General features: G+C 52.5%; 7 protein-coding genes across 7 annotated transcripts; 4 read left to right on the plus strand and 3 right to left on the minus strand.

The window, feature by feature from the left end:
- Positions 1–117: 117 nt before the first annotated feature.
- On the minus strand, positions 118–1,077 carry DSM5745_00921 (Zn(II)2Cys6 transcription factor domain-containing protein; the record flags this gene model as incomplete). Its single annotated transcript, XM_026742937.1, has 1 exon — positions 118–1,077. One exon carries the CDS (start codon positions 1,075–1,077, stop codon positions 118–120), a length of 960 nt encoding a protein of 319 aa, XP_026608782.1.
- Positions 1,078–1,809: 732 nt separating this feature from the next.
- Positions 1,810–3,168, plus strand: DSM5745_00922 (uncharacterized protein; the record flags this gene model as incomplete). Its single annotated transcript, XM_026742938.1, has 4 exons — positions 1,810–1,968; positions 2,025–2,157; positions 2,215–2,338; positions 2,388–3,168. The coding sequence occupies 4 exons, from the start codon at positions 1,810–1,812 to the stop codon at positions 3,166–3,168; spliced, it is 1,197 nt and encodes a 398-aa protein (XP_026608783.1).
- A 372-nt stretch (positions 3,169–3,540) lies between these two features.
- On the minus strand, positions 3,541–8,009 carry DSM5745_00923 (ABC transporter ATP-binding protein; the record flags this gene model as incomplete). Its single annotated transcript, XM_026742939.1, has 11 exons — positions 3,541–4,278; positions 4,336–4,526; positions 4,590–4,705; positions 4,761–5,290; positions 5,351–5,520; positions 5,583–6,345; positions 6,389–6,535; positions 6,587–6,866; positions 6,918–7,574; positions 7,625–7,815; positions 7,881–8,009. 11 exons carry the CDS (start codon positions 8,007–8,009, stop codon positions 3,541–3,543), a joined length of 3,912 nt encoding a protein of 1,303 aa, XP_026608784.1.
- Positions 8,010–9,073: 1,064 nt separating this feature from the next.
- Positions 9,074–11,276, plus strand: DSM5745_00924 (putative C6 transcription factor; the record flags this gene model as incomplete). Its single annotated transcript, XM_026742940.1, has 5 exons — positions 9,074–9,090; positions 9,148–9,961; positions 10,017–10,451; positions 10,540–10,796; positions 10,853–11,276. 5 exons carry the CDS (start codon positions 9,074–9,076, stop codon positions 11,274–11,276), a joined length of 1,947 nt encoding a protein of 648 aa, XP_026608785.1.
- Positions 11,277–12,197: 921 nt separating this feature from the next.
- Positions 12,198–12,612, minus strand: DSM5745_00925 (uncharacterized protein; the record flags this gene model as incomplete). The annotated part of the gene is made up of 2 exons (XM_026742941.1): positions 12,198–12,483; positions 12,548–12,612. The coding sequence occupies 2 exons, from the start codon at positions 12,610–12,612 to the stop codon at positions 12,198–12,200; spliced, it is 351 nt and encodes a 116-aa protein (XP_026608786.1).
- Positions 12,613–13,797: 1,185 nt separating this feature from the next.
- DSM5745_00926 (glycosyltransferase family 69 protein) lies at positions 13,798–15,345 on the plus strand (the record flags this gene model as incomplete). Its single annotated transcript, XM_026742942.1, has 1 exon — positions 13,798–15,345. The coding sequence occupies one exon, from the start codon at positions 13,798–13,800 to the stop codon at positions 15,343–15,345; it is 1,548 nt and encodes a 515-aa protein (XP_026608787.1).
- Positions 15,346–15,575: 230 nt separating this feature from the next.
- DSM5745_00927 (2OG-Fe(II) oxygenase) lies at positions 15,576–18,839 on the plus strand (the record flags this gene model as incomplete). Its single annotated transcript, XM_026742943.1, has 4 exons — positions 15,576–16,542; positions 16,604–17,270; positions 17,387–17,641; positions 17,696–18,839. The coding sequence occupies 4 exons, from the start codon at positions 15,576–15,578 to the stop codon at positions 18,837–18,839; spliced, it is 3,033 nt and encodes a 1,010-aa protein (XP_026608788.1).
- Positions 18,840–18,953: the final 114 nt, after the last annotated feature.

An 18,953-nucleotide genomic window follows, 5' to 3' on the forward strand; every position in this document is an offset into this window, starting at 1 on the left:
AATTCGGACTGAATTTATAGCCAGCTTCTCACGACCCTCTCATCATGTCAATATACAAACTTCTGTATATGATTCCCCAATTCAGTCTAGTTCCCACCAAGTAAGCTTCTCCACGCGCTATGACTGATAAGAATATCCATGACCGACGGCCACTAAACTTAAAAAGGCGTCTCCACGGAAATCGTCACCAGGCTTATGGTGACTTAGCCCAAACTCATGGAAGGATATGAGCTGTTCTCCGACTTGTTCGCCATATTTTACTCCAGCGTTTGCGATCCAAGCCTGTGGAGACTCCGCCATCCACAGCCCGGCCCGTCTATCGAACGGAAGAGACTCCAAGAACATCCAATAGGTGCAGTATCCGTTCGTGAAACTGTTTACGGCCATGGCCAGAGCGTATGACATGACTATCGTCCGTCGGACGCTTTCCCCGAATAGCCATGTCTGCCAGGGTGACTGTTCCGGGGGCATTTGAGTCTGAGCGGATGCCAGTAGAGCTTGTGCCCACTCCACTAGGAGGTCGAGAAAACCTTGGACATTTCGTCCATCCAGCGCAAGAGTAGCCAGATGAACGGTGAGGGCTTGCAGGGCTGTAAGAGCCTCTTTGATCGGCAATGCTTCGATATTCAGCCCGACCAGGCGCATGAAGTCTTCATAGTCTATACCCGTCTTCGATTTCACAAGGGGGTCAAGATGATTGCGATTGCCATGCAGTTGCAGCTTCGAATGCACGAAGAGCGCAGGCTTTCCAGATCGTAACTGGCTTGGGATACTTTGATAGCCCAGGCGAAGCACCTCGAGTGCGGATTCATGCCCGGGGCTGCAAATGGCCGGGTCGATATTGCTAGGCCGGGTTTCGACACGCCGGATCAAACAGTATCCAGGGGCTTCGGAGGCCGACGGGTTCCAAGAGAGTTGAGGCGTTTCTCTAAGCTGGGCTACCGGGGCGCTCAGAGGCTCAAGGTCATACGTGCACTGCAAGCCCCGCTGGGCACAACGGGTACACTTGGGAACTTGGATGACGCACTTTCGCTTGGAGGCAGTGCAATTCCGGCAGGCTTTACGTAGGGAGGCCATATTGAGCAGGAGAGATTTGGAGAAGAAGATGGGGGATCCATGAGTCCATGATTGTCCTTGACCCTGTCAGTCGGGGTGTCCGAATGATGTCCCGTTTCGGTTTAGATCCCCTGGCTGCGGATGGACGGATTCCGGGCTGCTGACTAAGATGCCAGCCTGTCACGTGGGAGTCATGTACCTGCCATATGCGGCAAGTGTTCTCCATTCCCCGTCCCCCGGTCCGCCATTATTATTATTATTATTGAGGCTTAGACGTACTTACACTCTATACTTCATCTTATTCAACTTCGACCCGAACCCCAGGTAAGCCTCCCAAGCCCCTCTACTCCGTACCCAACATGGCGAGCCAATCCACAGATCAACCTCGACAGCTGTGCTCCAGCATGCAAGCGCGCCCAGCGACGCTAGAATGACGAGGGCCCCCTTTGTAACAGGCAAGGTATGCCTTATGCTTGGGCAGACACCTACACCTCAATCAGCAGCCGGGGCCCGTATCGGTTACTCCGGGTCTTCTCTGTGAATCATGAACAAGCTCCCAGATCTCAGTTTAATGTCTCGGACCGCTATAAATCCAGATGATTCTCTCCTCTTTGGAGCAAGCAAGGCAAGCAATCAAACCTTTCGAGCTGCTCTTGTCGATTGCTGCCCCATTGTTGAGAAGCCTTCTTCAATATTTGCTCGAGGGCCTGGACTTCCCATCCATTTCCCATTCTCTGTCTGGCGTCCGGCACTATGGCTCTTGTCGACGAGATTGCAAATCTCATGGAGAAGGCACGCTCGACCAACGCCTCTCTGGATGATACCACTCGGATCAGCGCCTTGGAAGCTGCTCAAGCTCTCGTGCAAGCATTCATATCTCCTCGCGAGGCTGTGATTTATGATGTGTCCTATGTATGATGACGGAAATGTGTCAACGTGGAAATGGGAGAACTGACTCTTTTTGCAAGCGTCCTTTAGTGCCCATGTGTATCCGTATGGGCGTCCAGCTCGGGGTTTTCCAGACCATTTGTAGCAGCCCTGATGGCGGGGCCACCACAAAGGATATTGCAGACAAATCTGGCGCGAGTTTGGATGTTGTCGGTAGGTTATTGAATCTCACCCTGAGCCCCCATTGTCTGGCGCCTAACAAATTTTTAGACCAGATAATGAGGCTACTCGCCGCGACAGGCTATGTCGTTGAAGCTGGGAGGCAGCTCTTCAAGCCCTCCCCGCTTACTATGACCATGGCCGATCCTGCCATGGAAGCAACGACCAGAATTTGGTGCGTCACTCTGTCATCTCTGAGCCGCCAGCCCTAATTTCAAGCACAGCGCCGAAACGAACAATGCCAGCACCAGATGTGCCCCGGAGTACTTCCGCCGCAATGGCAACCAATTTCCGCCATCTTTCGAGGACACCCCTTTTCAGCTGGGTGCCAACACCAAACTAAGCTTCTTCGACTGGCTGCGTGAGAATCCGTCACTGGCTAAAGACTTTCAGCAGTTCATGGCATTCAGACAGGCCATGTCTCCGAACTGGGTGGACTGGTTTGATGTTGAAGGGGCTATACTTGATGGGTACGGCAAAGGTCAGCCAGACGACACCCTGATAGTTGACATTGGGGGTGGCGAGGGCCAACAGCTCCGCCCCTTCAACCGCAAATTCCCACCATCTGCCATTCCTGGTCGCCGTATCGTCCAAGATCGGCCCAACGTCATCGCGAATATTATCCAGCCTGCATCCGAAACAGGAATCGAGCCAATGGCCTACGACTTCTTCACCCCGCAACCCGTAAAGGGCGCTCGAGTCTACTACATGCACTGGATCATCCATGACTGGCCGGATGAGCAAGCACGCGCTATCCTAACGAACATTGCAGAGGCCATGGAACCGGGCTACTCGCGCCTGATTATCAATGACCGGATCGTCCCAGATAAGGGCTGTGACTTTATGACGGCTGCTGTTGGAGTCGTGATGATGATTCAGTGTGCGGCTGTTGAGAGGACGGAGAGGCAGTGGAGAGACTTGCTTTCTTCAATTTCGGGCTTCAAGGACTTCGAGTTCCATCACCCGCCTGCAGGTACGGAGGGGATCATTGTTGTTACGACATAATGGTTGGTCTTTCAGATACAGGACATAGGTATTCTTCCAGAACACTACGTACACGGAGGACATTATATGGACTAAAGGCAGATTTCTAAGCAGTGAGACGGATCAACACTACTGTCAGCATGTCTTTACAGCTAGGCCAACTTTATATTCCGGGTTATACGCAAATTCGGATATCAATGTACTTCGCCGACCATGTCCTGAGCCCCGATGACCAATGTAATCCATCCAGAAATACACCCGTAGAACAACACAATCAAACTCTAATCCAATCTAATACTCTGTATAAAGCACTATACCCCACAACGCACAAGCTGTAACAAACCGAGTAACCTCCCAATCAACGCCATCAAGCGTGGATAGCCAAGACAGACCTCAAGCACCAAAGCCCCCGTCCAGGCTCCCATCCCCATCCAACCTTTGCGCCTCACACATCTTCGCATAAACCCCGCCCCTAGCAAGTAACTCACTGTGCTTTCCAACCTCCACAATCCTCCCTTCCCCAAAAACAAAAATCAAATCCGCATCTCTGACAGTTGAGAGTCGATGCGCCACCGCAACCGTAATCCTCTCCCGACTCGCCGCCGCCTCCGCCAGAGCCCCCTGCACCGCCTTCTCGGCCTCGGTGTCCAGCGCGCTCGTTGCCTCGTCGAGAAGAAGGACGTTCGGGCTCCGGATGAGCGCACGCGCGATTGCTAGACGTTGTCGTTGGCCGCCGGACAGCTGGCTCCCGCTTGTGCCCCCGCCAAGGGGTGTCTCAAGCCCATCTGGGAGCGAGGAGATGAAGTCCCAGGCGTTGGCGGCACGGCAGGCGGATTCTATTGCGGCGTCGGTGTCGGTGTGGGTGTCGGTGTCGGAGGGTGTGGCGAGGTCAGAGTCTGGCACGCCGTGAGCGATGTTCTCGCGGATTGTGCCGGGGAAGAGCGTGGGTTCTTGTTGGACTAGGGCTATGTTGCGGCGGTAGAGGAGAGGGTTTAGGGACGTCAGGGGGGCAGAGGAATTGATTGTGATGGTTCCGGATGTGGGGTCGTAGAAGCGCTCTAGGAGGGAGATCATTGTGCTTTTTCCGCAGCCCGAGGCGCCGACTAGGGCTATGAATGTGCCTCGTTGGATCTAGAGGTGTTAGTCGGGGCATAGTCGGCTTTCATCAGAGAAATGGGAGATACGTACCGACAGGGACACGCCCTTGAGGACCTTGTTTTCCGGCGCTAGGGGGTACGCGAATTCCACGTCTTGTATGTCGATGGAGCGGCATCCGTCCTTTGGTCCTTCGTTACGGTTATCGTCTGTCTCACGAATTGTCCCGTCGAGCTCGTCGAGCCAGAAGTAGTAGTTCGCGGCTTGGTTTGCTTTGGTGAAGCCTGGAGCTGGCTGTTAGTGGCTAGTTCTTATTGACCATGACCTGGAACCTGAATGGAACTCACTGCTGGCGAAACTGAATGCCAATGCGCTGGCTTGGCCTGAGAAGTAGACGCCCATGAACGACACTACAAACTGGTACAGGCTGATCTCGCCGTCGTTGATGAGCTTTGATCCCCACCTGTTACAGTCAATCAATAAACCCGGCTAAAGCAGAAAATAAGACTCGGACTTACCAGAACCCCAGAGCGAGCACAAAGTACTCCACGGACTGCGTAAGCGAGAACCAGCTCATCATGTGGAACATCGGCCTGCTCGTCTGCTTAATCGCAAGGTCAAGCTCATCGGTATACTTCCGTAGCACTGTGCTCTCAAGGGCAAGCGAAGAGACAGTCCGGATCGCCAGGACTGTTTCCGACGCCACCGAGGCACTTGCCGACAGCCTCTGTCCGATCTCATCATCCATTTTTGCTTCGAGTTTCACGCGGGCGTAGCCTCCTATCAGTACGGGTGGGAGGCCGGCGAAGACGCCGACCAGCCCGAGCTTCCAGGATACGGCGATTGCTAGAATGCTCGACGCCACGACATTGATGGCAGACATGAGGACGATGGCAACGGTGAATCCCATTAGCTCGAGTATAGCCTGCGGGTAGGAGTCCAGTTTGCTGATTAGCGCGCCGACTGTGTTTTCGGGGCGGTCGTAGAAGCGTAGGTCTTGTCGGAGGAAGGAGTCTAAGATTTGGCGTCGAAGTTTCCTGCTGAGGCTCTAAGAATACACTCAGGTTAGTATTGTGATGCAGGGCTGACTAGAATGTGATTCCCCTACCTGAGCAATAGTGTTCGTTGCCCATCCCATAATGAAGTACACAACCAGAATGCCGAGCGACATGACAAAGAACATCAAGGCGATGAAGTTACCACGGCTGATAAAGTTCGGAGAATCAAAGACGCTCAGTATGTTACCTAGCAAGAGGGCCTGCCCGGGGTTGACGGCGGCTGCGGACATTGTGGTGAGCAAGTGCTACGCCGATGCCATACTCTTTAGGGTTAGCACTCACCTCCTGCAATGCATGTAACTGCTGTTATGCCGAACCATGGCCAGATCTCGGGCGTTTTCCTCAAGAGCTTCCATATACTGTGGATAATGCCAATTTTCCGGTATAACTCGTAGTCTTCCCGGTCCTTTAGTGTCGTCGGTTCTCGCGTCTCGGCCGTCTGAAGCCTGGTAAGAGAATTAAGACGATCGGCGTCATCGCCGTTCTCCGAAGCTTCGCCAGACATGATCGTGGCCTCTGAGCCATTGTTACCCTCGGTATCAGCCGGTGCGAGGTCCTGGGCTTTCGCAAGCGTAGCATAGACGCCGTCCATGGCCACCAGCTCCTCATGACGCCCCTGTTCCATGATTCTACCCTTCGACATGACCACAATGTTATCCGCGTTACGGATGGTTGCTAGCTTGTGTGCAATGACAATGGTTGTCCGGTTAGCAGAGGCGCTGTCGAGGGCCTGCTGGACAATTTCCTCCGCATGCGGGTCGAGCGCGCTGGTCGCTTCGTCGAGAAGCAGGATCTTGGGCTCCGAGATTACACTTCGCGCAATGGCGATCCGCTGCTTCTGTCCGCCCGAGAGCAGGCCACCCCTTTCGCCGATTCGTGTGTGGTATCCCTGCGGTAGGTTCTGGATGAAGTCATGTGCGAAGGCGAGCTTCGCGGCGTTCTGGACACGGTCCATCTGGTCTTCTTGCGATGCTGCTTCCCATTGCGTGCCTACAAGGCCGTTGGCGATATTCTCAAAAACGCTGCCGTTGAAGAGCACCGGTTCCTGAATTTGTTAGAAAAGTATAATCCAGTGTGTGGCGCCTTACTTGTTGAACGAGACGAATGTTTGTACGGAGCCACTTTAGGTTGAGCTCACTAATATCCCTTCCGTCCAAAGAGATACTGCCTTCAGATGGATTATACCACCGTTCGAGCAGGCCGACGATCGTGCTTTTCCCTGAGCCAGATGGTCCCTTTTCCTTGTTAAAAGACTCCTACTACTAACACGAATTAAGGCTACTCACCACCAACGCCGTGACCTTGCCTGCGGGGATATCCAGGGTAAAATCATTTAACACGGCGACATCTGGACGCGTGGGATAGCTGAAGTTGACACCGTGCAAGCTAATAGAGCCGACAGTCTCGTCAGGTTTCCCTCCTGATTTGTCGAATGGATTGATCTCGGAATTCCTATCAATGAGGGAGAACAGTTCTGAAGCTGCGGTTGCCGCGCGGCTGAAGGTGACCATGTTCGGTGTCACTTGCATCACTGTATTTGCGGCCATGATGACCGAAAAGAGAACACTAATCTCCAATTAGTGCCGACCATCGCAGGGTTTGCGAGGATATACTGACACAAAGACTGTTCCCAGGTCCGAGATTTCGCCGCGATCAAGCATGGCGAGTCCCTGCCAGAAGGCAAGGCCCATGCCGGCGTAGACCACGAAATACTGTCCTCCAAACACGATGCCGTAAAGCTTGTTCTTTTTCATTCCGTGGGCATACGCACTCTGAAGGTAAGAGTCGTACTTGGCCATTACCCGCGGATGAAGGCTGAAAGCCTGAAGGGTCCGCATTCCTCCAAGAACGTTCTCGGCATAGCTACCGGCTTGAGCGTAAATCTGCAGAATCTTGGCTTCGATCATAGCATCGAGTCCACCGGCTGTGCCGAGCACAATAAGCAGAAGTGGCACCATGAAGATGAGTATCAAGGTCAACTTCCACTGCGTGACGAAAGCAATCACGAATGCCGCCACGAATGTAGCGATAGCTTGGACGACGATGCCGAGTTTCTCTGCTATGCCCGATTGGATGAGTTTGCCGTTTGTGGTTGCCTGCTGAGATATAGATCCAGACGTGCCCTGGTCGTAGTAGGCGATTTCTTGGCTCAAGGCAGCTCGTAGATAGCTTTGCCTGACGTTTCTGGTCAAATGAAAGGCACAATAAGTGAGGAGGGAGGTATAGACGTAGGTAGCTACGAGGCGGGCGATTCCTATGTAGATAAAGTAGAGACTTGGTTGCATTAGCATATAACCAAATAAACACGGGGATGATGCTCTTACGCCGAACTCCGAACGGCCGCCATGAAATCATCAGGCGCATCCGCGTTGGAGAAGGTGAAGTCGCTGAGCAGCGATATAAAATGCCCCATGACCAGATTGACCAGGGCCGAAGCAACGCCAGACGCAATGGCAGCTATGAAAGCAATACCTTCGAGGATGTAGATATTGGTGTCGCCATAAGCGAAGACTCTCTACACAGATCGTCAGTCACTTCTCTAACAGACAAAGATGCGCCCGGGGCCTGAGCCAGGCATACCAGGAGTCCATTGCCATTCTTCTTCTCGGCGGACTCATGTCCTTTCGAGGAGTCAATTGAGAGTGCGGTTTCGTTAGGTGCTTGGACAGGTTTCTCAGTCTCTTCGGGAGAATCTGAAAAAGCTGTCATATTGTTCGCTCCGTGCTAAGCTGGAGTAAAGGGCGAAAGGAGTGGATTTCCCAAGCTATTGAAAGCAGGCAAGTGGAAACGCAATGAAGATATAGAAGATGAAGAGAAGGGGGCGATGGAAGGCATCCCTGAATATAGGCCTAGGCATAGCCCCCATTTTATCGATGCTGGCATTGTTGTCAGGGGCTTAGAGGCAACAAGATCTGGACTTACCCACCACGGAAGCCAAGTTTCGAATTCTTGGCTCATGGCCAAGTGCCGCCAAGCCAATAGTCTAGATGTAACGTGGCTGAATTTCAGACATACCTATACCTTCTTATGTCGTTTTTTAAAGTAAGATACGCTTAATTTACAGCTAGCACACGCTAAGTGAAGGGCCAAGAATTCGAAACTTGGCTTCCGTGGTGGGTAACAAGCTGATGATCATCATGGACAGAGTACGCATACGACAGAAGACGCAGGAAGAAGGCGGCCAAACGACGGAGCGTCCTTGGCAGCTTGGCTCCGGCCTCCGACCACAGACGGGCTGACGGAGACTCCGGGCTCCGAGACCTCGACAACCACCTCTTCGAACAGACGCTTCATACGTACCGACCCTCTAGACCCTCTAGACGACAGTGCTTATTCCTGTCTAGCATATTCCTGTCTAGCACACTCTCGGTGTATACACGCGTCGCTCGCTTGTGAGGTCAAAGTTCAACCACGACGTCCAGCTCGGTGCCTCGGGACCCCGCAATCCCGCTCGCTCACTCTTGATGGAAGAACAAGATCAGAACCTGGTCACGGTCGAGAAGCTAGCAGTGAGCTTGTCTCCTTCATGCTGCATCAGAGCATGTATCTAATGATTCTCTCCAAAAAATAGTGTTACCGATGCCGCGAGCGTAAGGTGCGACAACCGTACACCCCTTGGGAGCCCGAAGTACATGGGTATCGTACGAACATCAGGGTCTAATATCGTTCAGGTGAAATGCGACCGAGTGAGTCCGTGCTCTCACTGTGTCAAGGCTGGGATCCAGTGCTCATATGCAGATCGGATCAAGCCTCGTGAGAGGAGGCAGAGGGTTATGGTCTCGCACTCGTTGTAAGTAATTGCCATCGGATCATGGTTAGGAGGAACATCATGCTAAGCCTCGTCGAGTGATTCCAAACTAGATGCGCTATCGAGGAAAGTCGACGAGCTTAATCAGAAGATCAACCAATTGGACCATGACCCAACCAGGAATAGAGCCTCTCCCAACGTCAACCAAGAGGAGCACTCCTCGTCCTTATCGTTCGGGTCAACGCCAACTTCTTCACTCGTCTCTACGCCAGATCCAAGGAATCTGTCGTATACCCTCGCCGATAGCGGCACTCGTGTATCACACGACCAGCATCCTAAAGGGGAATACGAAGGGGAATCGTCGCTTTTCGCTCATGCCGTTTTCGCGACTCGGTTCCTGCAGAACGCCATCGACAACACGACCAACGCTGTCATTGCGCACGAAATGGAAGCCGTGCTTGATGGTCTTAGGGCTGCCGTCAATTCTGGGAAGCAACAGTCCGACACGCTCGAAAAATTGTATCCTCACGCCAAGGCGCTCACACCCAGCTTGACCACCCGCAACCTCCCTTTGCCGCCCATGGACAAGGTATTCATGTGCTTGCGCATGGCTAGGGAGTGCCCGCAGGTGGCTACGTTGTGGTTAGGAGATTACATTACACCCGCCCAGTTCAACGATTTCTTTATCAAGATCGCATCGCATGGTCCAGCCACTGAAGCCGACTTGATCATCGTCCATTGCGGTCTTTACTGGTTATTCTGCGAGTGCTCCAAAGTTATTACCGATGAAGCTACGAAGCAAGACTACGACTCGCAGGCTCTCTTGTGCGAAACGAATCTCCAAACTGTCCTTGCCAATCTTCACTTTCATCAACCAGCAAATATGGACTCCGTCTGCGCCATGGGCCTAGCGGTAAGCTGTTGGTCAATTTGGAATATCTTTAGTTCCAACTAACCGTACATTCCAGTCGTTGTATTGCCTTCAAAAGAGTAAATCTGCCGCATGGAGCTTCATCAATTCGGCCTCGCAAATGATCCAAGCCCTGGGTTTGCAACATAGCACGCCTGCTGGCACAGATAGCCCTGAAGAGAGTGCCTACAGGCGAAACGTATTCTGGACTATATACATGAATGAGAAAATGTTGTCGCTACGCCTAGGCCGTCCATCGACCTTTCGCGATCAGGACATTACTTTGCCGCGTCCTGGTATGGAGCGTCCTAACGGGACCTTCTTAGCCGAACTGGCCCCAGGATGGATAACTATGGCCAGTATACAGGGGCGGATTTATGACGACATCTACAGTCCTGGGGCTCTCATGCAACCTCCACACATCCGAACATCGCGTGCCCAGGCTCTCGCAGCAGAGATGGAAACCGCCATGCAGCACATACAAGACGTCCATGTAAGTCTATCCCGATACCTACAAGGCTCATCGAGCTGTCCATGTCCCAACTACTCCTTCAGAGAGCTCCAACGTTGACTATCCACAGAATCATTACGATGCGAGCAAAGCGCAAGTTCTGGGACTGGAGTACCATGAGATAGCAAAGCGATCCGACCAAGTCAACTGTCTTATCATGCTTACGCTCATCTACCAGGGCATCGTCCCAGAAAAGCCGTCAGCGTCCGCATTCTGCCAAGAGTGCATAGACGCTGCCAGAGAGACCCTCCAAGAACACGATCGATGTGTTGCCGTGATAACCAAAGCGCGCGGAAAGACGGTGTTTCTCGAGACGTACATTAATTGGTTCGTTGTTTCCGCTCCGTCGTAGATAAGCTCCTTCTTCCTGACACGCCCTATAGGTCCATCATCCAGTCCCCGTTCATCCCCTTCATCATCCTGTTCTGCCATACTATTGAGACCTCTCAACCTTCAGATCTAGAGTACATGAGGACATTCGTCGAGTCGCTAGAGTCGACATCCACCTCCCGCGCACAAAGCACATACGGCAAGCAATGTCGTCTCTTCAGGGCGCTGTACGATGTAGCGGTTAAGTACGTTGAGGTCAGATCCCGCGACTGCACCGGGCAAGCCGAAATGTCGTGGTCAGATGCTACACATGCTTCTGGCCTATTACCGCCATACACTCAGTTCACTCCGAACGGTGTCGGAACAGGGCTTATCGGTGGGCCGGATATCAATATGGAGATGGACCTCTCGAGTGCTGGGCTTTGGGATTGGTTCACCAAAAATCAGTCGATCATGAAGATGCTTGAGGATATATAATATACTACACAACACGGTTGGGAAGGGTTTTGGGAGATAGACATGTTATCTACTGCTTGTTCGTAAATATAGGAATACCTCACTGGTTGCCGCGAGCTCCAGCACGCTTTGCAATTCTCATGGTAGTCTGGACTAGTCTCGTGGCAAAGCGAAGCCATGTTTCCCATTTTGTACGATGTAGCCCTAACAGTCTAAAAGTTCTCATTTAAATTCACCCGCTTCGGATACCAACCGGCCGGGCCGGGCCCGAGTACAACAAACCCTAAAAGGATACTTACTTAGAACTCCGAGTGCAAATGGACCTTTATTATAGTCGTATACATAGCTTCTTCAGACTCAGACTTGTATGTTGAGCTCGTCTCGGGATCAGTATATCAGCATGGTATCATTGTTTCATAGTTACCGACCCCGGCTAGAGGGTAATGTTAAGATAGAATCCTCTTTCTAGAGTTGGGCGTAGAGATGAAAGATTGCGTTGGTGATGGCCATGGCCGGGTAGGGCTAACAGATATGCCCTAACCTTCCAATGATACCCACCTAAGATACCCCACCTGGGCTAGGAATCGTATGTCCTGCCCTAATCAGGATAGGAACTGGTTTGCCTGCTGGAGCGTACCCCAGGAACATGCCGCTGATGCCTGCTACTCTCTAAACTTTCTTGGGGTGGTTGAAGCTATGCTTTGACGGTTACGGGTTGATGATAGCTTCAGGGCTACTTGTATCCTCTTAAATACTTATTTGAAGGGCTACTATTGTGTACTGATACGAAGAGAGTATGCGAAAGCCACGATCTGTATAGTCATATATTTAACGGGTTCATGTCAAGTCAAATACAAAATTCCACATCAGCCCTCAGTTCTCCTATCTGATGTCCACATCCTGTTCGCCGGATTCCGGCGTCGCTCTATTCAAGGTTCAAACCTAGAGCTTCTTCGCAACACGGTAGTTAACAGTAACATGGCAGGAGTCGCAGTTGTTGGTGCCGTAGCTGCCCTTGTGGTGGCCGCAGGTGTCGAGGATGGACTTGGCAGTGTCGTAGAGGACCTGGCCGCTGACAGGCTGCTCGCCGGCGTCGTTGGTGGCGTAGATCATGTAGCAGTTGCCGACGGAGAACTGGGACTGGTCGTTGTAGGTGGCGGAGGTGTCGATGTTGCGGAGGGCCGCCTGGCAGTCTGTGATGCTGGGGGAGTTGCTGGAGCCCTTGCAGCTTTACGTAGAGCAGCTGTTAGTATATTGAAGAGGTAAAAAGGGAAAGGGATGTGTGGGCTTACTTGTTGGTGTAGGCGAGGGCGCCGGTGGCAATGAGGCCGAGGTTGATGAGGGTGCTGAATTGCATCTTGAGGGTTGATTTGTGGTTTGAAGTGTTGGTCTTTGAGTTCCTGAGAGTGTAGAAGGTTGTGCTTTGCTGAGGATCAACTTCGATGGACTTGACGGTCCTTATATAGGTTTCTCACTCGGTTTTCAGTCCGATTCACCTCCCATGGCGAGTCGACCGTGTCCGCGAGTATAGGCATAACTCCGTCGAAGGAACAGACACTGACGAGGGACATGGCCAATTGATGAGGCCATTCCCCTCTCCGGTGGACCGCGAATGCATCGCCTGGGCTGATCCGGGCGAAATGTGCCTTGGGGGTGCGAAGATAAAACATTGAGCTGCATCATTAGATCATAGTCACAGCACAACCGACTATGATTGCTCGTGAGGGCGTACTCTGCCCTAGTATCGGGTTTCAGGGCTATGCTGATCACCTCCTGTAGAGGTAAATGCAGGGCAAGAGCAGGGTGAGACTTGGGGGCGGGAACAGGCAATATCAAGCAACAGGCTGCCTAGGCAGCTATCCGGGCATTCCGATCTGAGTCGAGGGCACAGCGGCCTTAACGCTGCATTTGGTGGAGCACTGAGTAGGTCGCATTATTGGTGATAAGGCGTACCTCGGTGGCAAGCTAGCCATTCTGGTGGACGACTGGACGTCACTCTTTTGCTGCACCGACGCCAAATAAGCAAAAATAAGACACATGGCTCCATCATCCCGGCTGCAAGCTGAAGCGACTCATGGCAGGCTTACCGCATACGAGTAGAATCAACACAAGAGAATGGAAAGCGATTCTTGCGGGATGTGCCGCCTGCCTAGAGCAGTCTTGAGCTACCATCTGGCTCGGCCCTGGCCGTCATGGAGCGTCAAGCTAGATTCAGATTGTCGGGATCGATTGGCCGTGCCTGTGCCTGAGGGCGAACAGGGCGATTGTGGACATGAGGCACAGTGGGGCCGACGGGGCCGGGCGCAAATCAAGCTAATCAGGGGCCACAGAGGCTCTTTCCTGATCGGGCAGCTCGGTGCCACAGCGCTAGGCCCGGAGTGGCAAGATCGGCGTTCGCCCGCGAAGACTTCGAGTCTGACGTGGAACGCACTTTTGGACTCAACTTCCATCTGTCCATCACTTCTCTGTACCCATGCCCTGCTATCCTCGCTTAAGCGACCACGGCCATATTGTCGCCGACTGATGATCTCGCACCGGCATCATGTCTGCCCACCTCCTTCCCAGCCATAGCCCGGATGGGCGATTCTCAATGTCCGTCGACTCCGCGGAAGGCTATGACATGTATCAGACCGAGAAAGAACAGCCTCTGCTCGAACGGGTTTTGCAGCGGCTGTATCTCTTGTTACGGTCGATGAGATACCGTCACGGCTATAGACCTCTCGGCCCAGCCTTCGCCCAGCCTCGCTACCGACGCGTTTGCTTCCGACTAGCATACTATGTCTCCGTCTTGCTGTCGGCCATTCTCCTGCTTGTTGTTCTCTTTTCCACATGTTTCCCCTCATATACCCATCTTCCACCTCATTATCTGTCACTTCGCGAGCGTGTCTCCAGTTCAAATTATCCCGGCCGGGGGAATCCGCGCAACGAGACTGTGTTTATCGCGGCGAGCCTTTATGACCCCACTGGTCAACTCGCACGTGGCCACTGGGCCTCCAGCATCCTCCAACTCATCGACCTTCTTGGAGAAGATAATGTCTTTCTCAGCATTTACGAGAACGACAGCGGAGACGAGGGCGAAGCAGCTCTGAAAGAGCTAGACGACCGAGTTCCGTGCAACAGGTCTATAGTGTATGAGCACTTGGACATCGATGAACTGCCCAAAGTCACCATTCCGGGAGGGGAAGAGCGCGTCAAGCGTATTACCTACTTGGCGGAGACTCGCAACCGTGCCCTTCGACCGCTCGATAAGCCCACCACTCGGTATGACAAGCTTCTTTACCTGAACGACGTGGCTTTTGATCCCGTTGATGCACTGCAGCTCCTGTTCTCTACCAACATCGATGACAACGGGGTAGCGCAGTACCGAGCTGCGTGTGCTGTTGATTTCATCAACCCTTTCAAGTTTTACGACACATACGCCACTCGCGACTTGGACGGCTATAGCATGGGCCTCCCCTTCTTTCCATGGTTCTCAGATACTGGAAACGGCCAGAGCCGCAAGGATGTTATTGCGGGGAAAGATGCGGTACCGGTTCGCAGCTGTTGGGGAGGAATGGTAGCATTCGACGCCCAATTCTTCCAGCAAGACACAAGAACAAATGTCGAGATAGCCGGCGACAGCCTTCCAGCCCGCTTCCGCGCCTTGCGCGATGAAAATCTCTTCTGGGACGGGTCCGAGTGTTGCTTGATCCACGCGGATATTCAGAAGCCGTTGCATACCGAAGAAGGAGATGAAAAGAATCAAGTTGAAACTGGAATATACATGAACCCCTTCGTGCGGGTTGCCTATGACACCAAAACTCTTTCATGGCTCTGGACTACGCGTCGCTTCGAGAGTCTCTACACCCTCGTTCATAACATCGGTGATCATCTTGTCGGGCTGCCTTGGTTCAACGCCCGGCTGGGTGAGGTTCCTGGGGAGACTGTGCAGGACGAGATCGTTGTGTTTGATGAAAAGGGAGAAGGTTCTCTCCAGCCTATCGAGCGAGTCGCTAGACACGACGCCTTCTGTGGACGTCCGGGATTGCAAGTGGTCCAGCCGCGGGAAGAAGGTAAAAAGGGCTGGCAGACGATACCAATGCCGACGTGACGTTGTATAATAATAGATCTAGAATGCTACCTTTGTTTATGGGCCTGTGGACGTGTACCCTGTACCTGGCACGTGACCGGTGGCGCCTTCCTATTTAGTCGAATGTTAGTCATCAGTACCATGAAACAGTCAGTCACGTGAGCTCGTGTTTCCCGTCCTTCAAACTATTTCTACATCGCCCTTGCTCCCAAAACTAATACGAGGAGTGGATATCTTTCCTTCTCAGAACCATGCCAGCTCGTTTCTTTAGCGCGTTATACCACGCACAACAACCAGAATCAACCGCTGTACCCAAGCCAGAATGGGTGAAGCTCAAGCATGATCTTCTGGAGCACCTGAAACGCATCGAATCCACGGGATCCTTCTTCACGACAGGCACTTTGGACAATGCTCCGAACCCTGGACTTGATATCTCCTCCGTTGGCCCTGTCGGTCTACCACTAACACCCGATGCCTCTCGCTCAGTCGCTCAAGCGTGCCACACGAGTCCGTTCGGCAAGGGCACCGAGACGATAGTCGACGAGTCGGTGCGCAAGACATGGGAACTAGATGCTGAGCAGTTTTCCATCCGCAACCCCAAGTGGGAGTCTCAGATTCGCGAGATCCTCAAGCAGGTCATTCCCGAGCTGGGTCTGAAGGCGAATCCAGACGAGGTGCAGGCGGAGCTTTACAAGCTGCTGGTCTATGAGGAGGGCGCCTTCTTCCTTTCGCATCAGGACTCGGAGAAGGCTTCTGGGATGTTTGGGACCCTAGTCGTTTGTCTGCCGTCTAAGCATGAAGGTGGGGATGTCGTTGCCACGCATAAAGGCGAAGCTCGTACGTTTGACAGCTCGGCGACTTCCGAGTTTGAGTACTCCTACGCTGCATGGTACTCTGATGTTAAGCACGAAGTGAAGCCGGTGGCTAGTGGGTATCGGGTTGTTTTGACTTACAATCTGATCCATCGCCCATCTATGGAAGTGTTGAAACAACGCGACTCGGCGGCCACTGAGCTGCAGAAGGCACTAGAGTCATGGAATCAGCAGTGCCAGCAGCAAGTCCGCGACTATGAAGCCATGGATGTTCGCCATTCTTCGCTGTTCTCCAAAGCACTGTCAGACCGGTTTCCGCTTTCCCTTCTTTGTGGGCTGGATTATAAATACAGCCAGGCTGATCTCAGCTTTGCTCGCCTTAAAGGTCTTGACCAACTGCGTGTCGGTGAGCTACAGAAGGCTTGCAGGGCGCTTGGGATGCATATATGGCTTACAACAATTGAAAGGACGGTTTCAGGTACTACCGATGAATACGGAAGCCCCGCAAGCTCAGTATCCGGAATTACGAGTAACTTTCATGATTTTGAAGAAGTCTTCGAGAATGACTCACTGCTCAACAAGATTATCGACGTCAGTTGTGGTGAAGGAGCTCGAAATTCCGCTCTCCGATCTAAAATCCTTATTCTTAGATTCTTATGACCTTGAAGGCACTCCTGATTCGGAGGACTACACGGGGTACCAGGGAAATGCAGGAGCAGAAGCAACTCATCACTATCGCAAGGCTGCTGCCTTCATCGTTCCGTCTACTTTCTATCTCGCATTCGTGTTTTATGTTGTCAAACATGGACGAACGCCTATTTCCGGTTTCTTGGCTGAGTTGGAGCGCATGATCCTGGATCGCCCGGATGACACGATACTCCGCAACGAAACAGTGAAGCTATGCCAGTCCATTATATCGTCACCGGAATCAAGGGAACGAGAAACGCGATACCGACCAAGACGTGATACCGAGGATCTCAAGTCAATTGCAAGTCTGCTGATTAACCTTTCCGAATGGTCACTCTTCAATGACTGTATCTCGGAACACTTCGGATGCCGCGAGTTTCCCGTAGAATTCGGAGCTCCTATTGGGAAGGCAGTTTTTGCTCGGGGCATGGAATCCCTGCAAGCTACGTGAGTATCCTACAGTCGAGCTGCTTAACATGATGTTTCTCGGATTTTGGGCCATGTCCAAAACCTTGAAGATATCTTCGGTATACAGCGCATCAGGAAAAGCTAACGTCCTCAAGGCTCGATCGCCTATTTAAAGATCCGTATGGTTCATGGAAGGAGCAATTGCCGCTTCTTTTCAATATCATCTCAGCCTATATTTCCGAATGCCTCGCCGCAGGGCAACCCAAGTCTGAACCGTTTACACAGTGGCAAGACCGCACCCTGGACCGTTTCTTCTTGAACCCTCACTTGACAGTGACCTTGTCTGAAAAAGATGCTCCGCCACTTTTGCACATTGCACTAAGCTATCCGGGGGACACTTTTCTCAAAAGGTACTCACCAACCTATCTATGTTCAGCCTTTGAGCTCATACCAACGATATCTAGGATTGTGCCAGTTCTGGACAGGTGGGCTTCCAATACAGCCTTTCTATCATCATTCCTCATAGGACTTTTCGAAGAGTCCCAGAAAAATGACGCCGCTTCTCTCGATATCAAACCAACTTATCGCACCATCTGCTCGGCGGCAATGCGGGAGCTTCGCATTGTGGCTTCGCCGACACTAACATCAAGCGGATACGCGTCTTACGGCTCACTCTACAGCAGGCGAGCGGATCCCACCTTTGTGGACCCTGGGTTGATTGCTAAGCTCCTACGGCCATGTCCTGTAATGGATATAGACCCCACGGAGATAGTGAAAGGCGTGGAATTTTCTGCTGGCCGTGTTCTTGCCGACACCGACAAACTCAAAGCCTCTTCAAGTTTCGTTCAGTTTCTTACCCCGTTCATCACTTTTCTTTGCGGCTACCTGAATGAGAGATCTCGCTCCGAAGCCTTCGTGGCTGAATGTCGAAAATTCACAGTCCGCATGCTCGAGATCCTGCTAACAAACTACGTCGAACCGCAACCTCTCGAACCAACGACCTGGGCCCGCAAAGCCAACTTCAGAACATGCTGCAAGGACTGCGGCGAGCTACGCAGGTTCATCGAAGACCCTGTCCAGAAAACCGGCAAGTTCCCCATGGCCGAGAAACGCCGAAGACATCTGGAAAACAGGCTCGATCGCACCTTCACCTGTCAGACCCGTAGTTATGGCTCGCCGTATACGCTCGAAGTCACGAAGACAAACGAGCAATTCCAGAAAGACCTAAAGGACTGGTCTGGGAGGGGAAACGTTGCTGTCCGCCTTCTGCAGTCCCTGGAACAGAAATGTCCAGATGTAATTGAGTTGGTTGGAGAGGATACATTCAAGAGCTTCCTTGAACATGAGAACCTCAAGCCCCGTGTCGCCCCTCCTGCGCCGCCACCTGTAGCTGGTCCTGTTGCGGCAGCGCCGGAACTCCCCCGACTGCCCAGATTGGGGTATGGCGGGGTGTTCGGAGACTCGAGGGGGCAGGGCCATACCATCAACCCGACTAGGACCCTGCCTCCTTTGAGCTCTTTGGTTTCCTCGGCCGGCACGGGGTTATCGTCCGCTGGGGATTCTACTGTGCCGAGGAAAAGGTCCTATATTGACCTTACGGAGGACTAGTTTGACTGGCACAAGCGTCGTGGCGAAAAGTTATGTCTCGGTTTTCTAGGGAGGATTTGCGGATTATGTTTGGATTTAGATCTTGGATACCCTGTAATCAGCCTTCTATCAGCA

This window comes from Aspergillus mulundensis (genome assembly GCF_003369625.1).
Source record: "Aspergillus mulundensis strain DSM 5745 chromosome Unknown scaffold_0, whole genome shotgun sequence".
Lineage (NCBI taxonomy): Eukaryota > Fungi > Ascomycota > Eurotiomycetes > Eurotiales > Aspergillaceae > Aspergillus > Aspergillus mulundensis.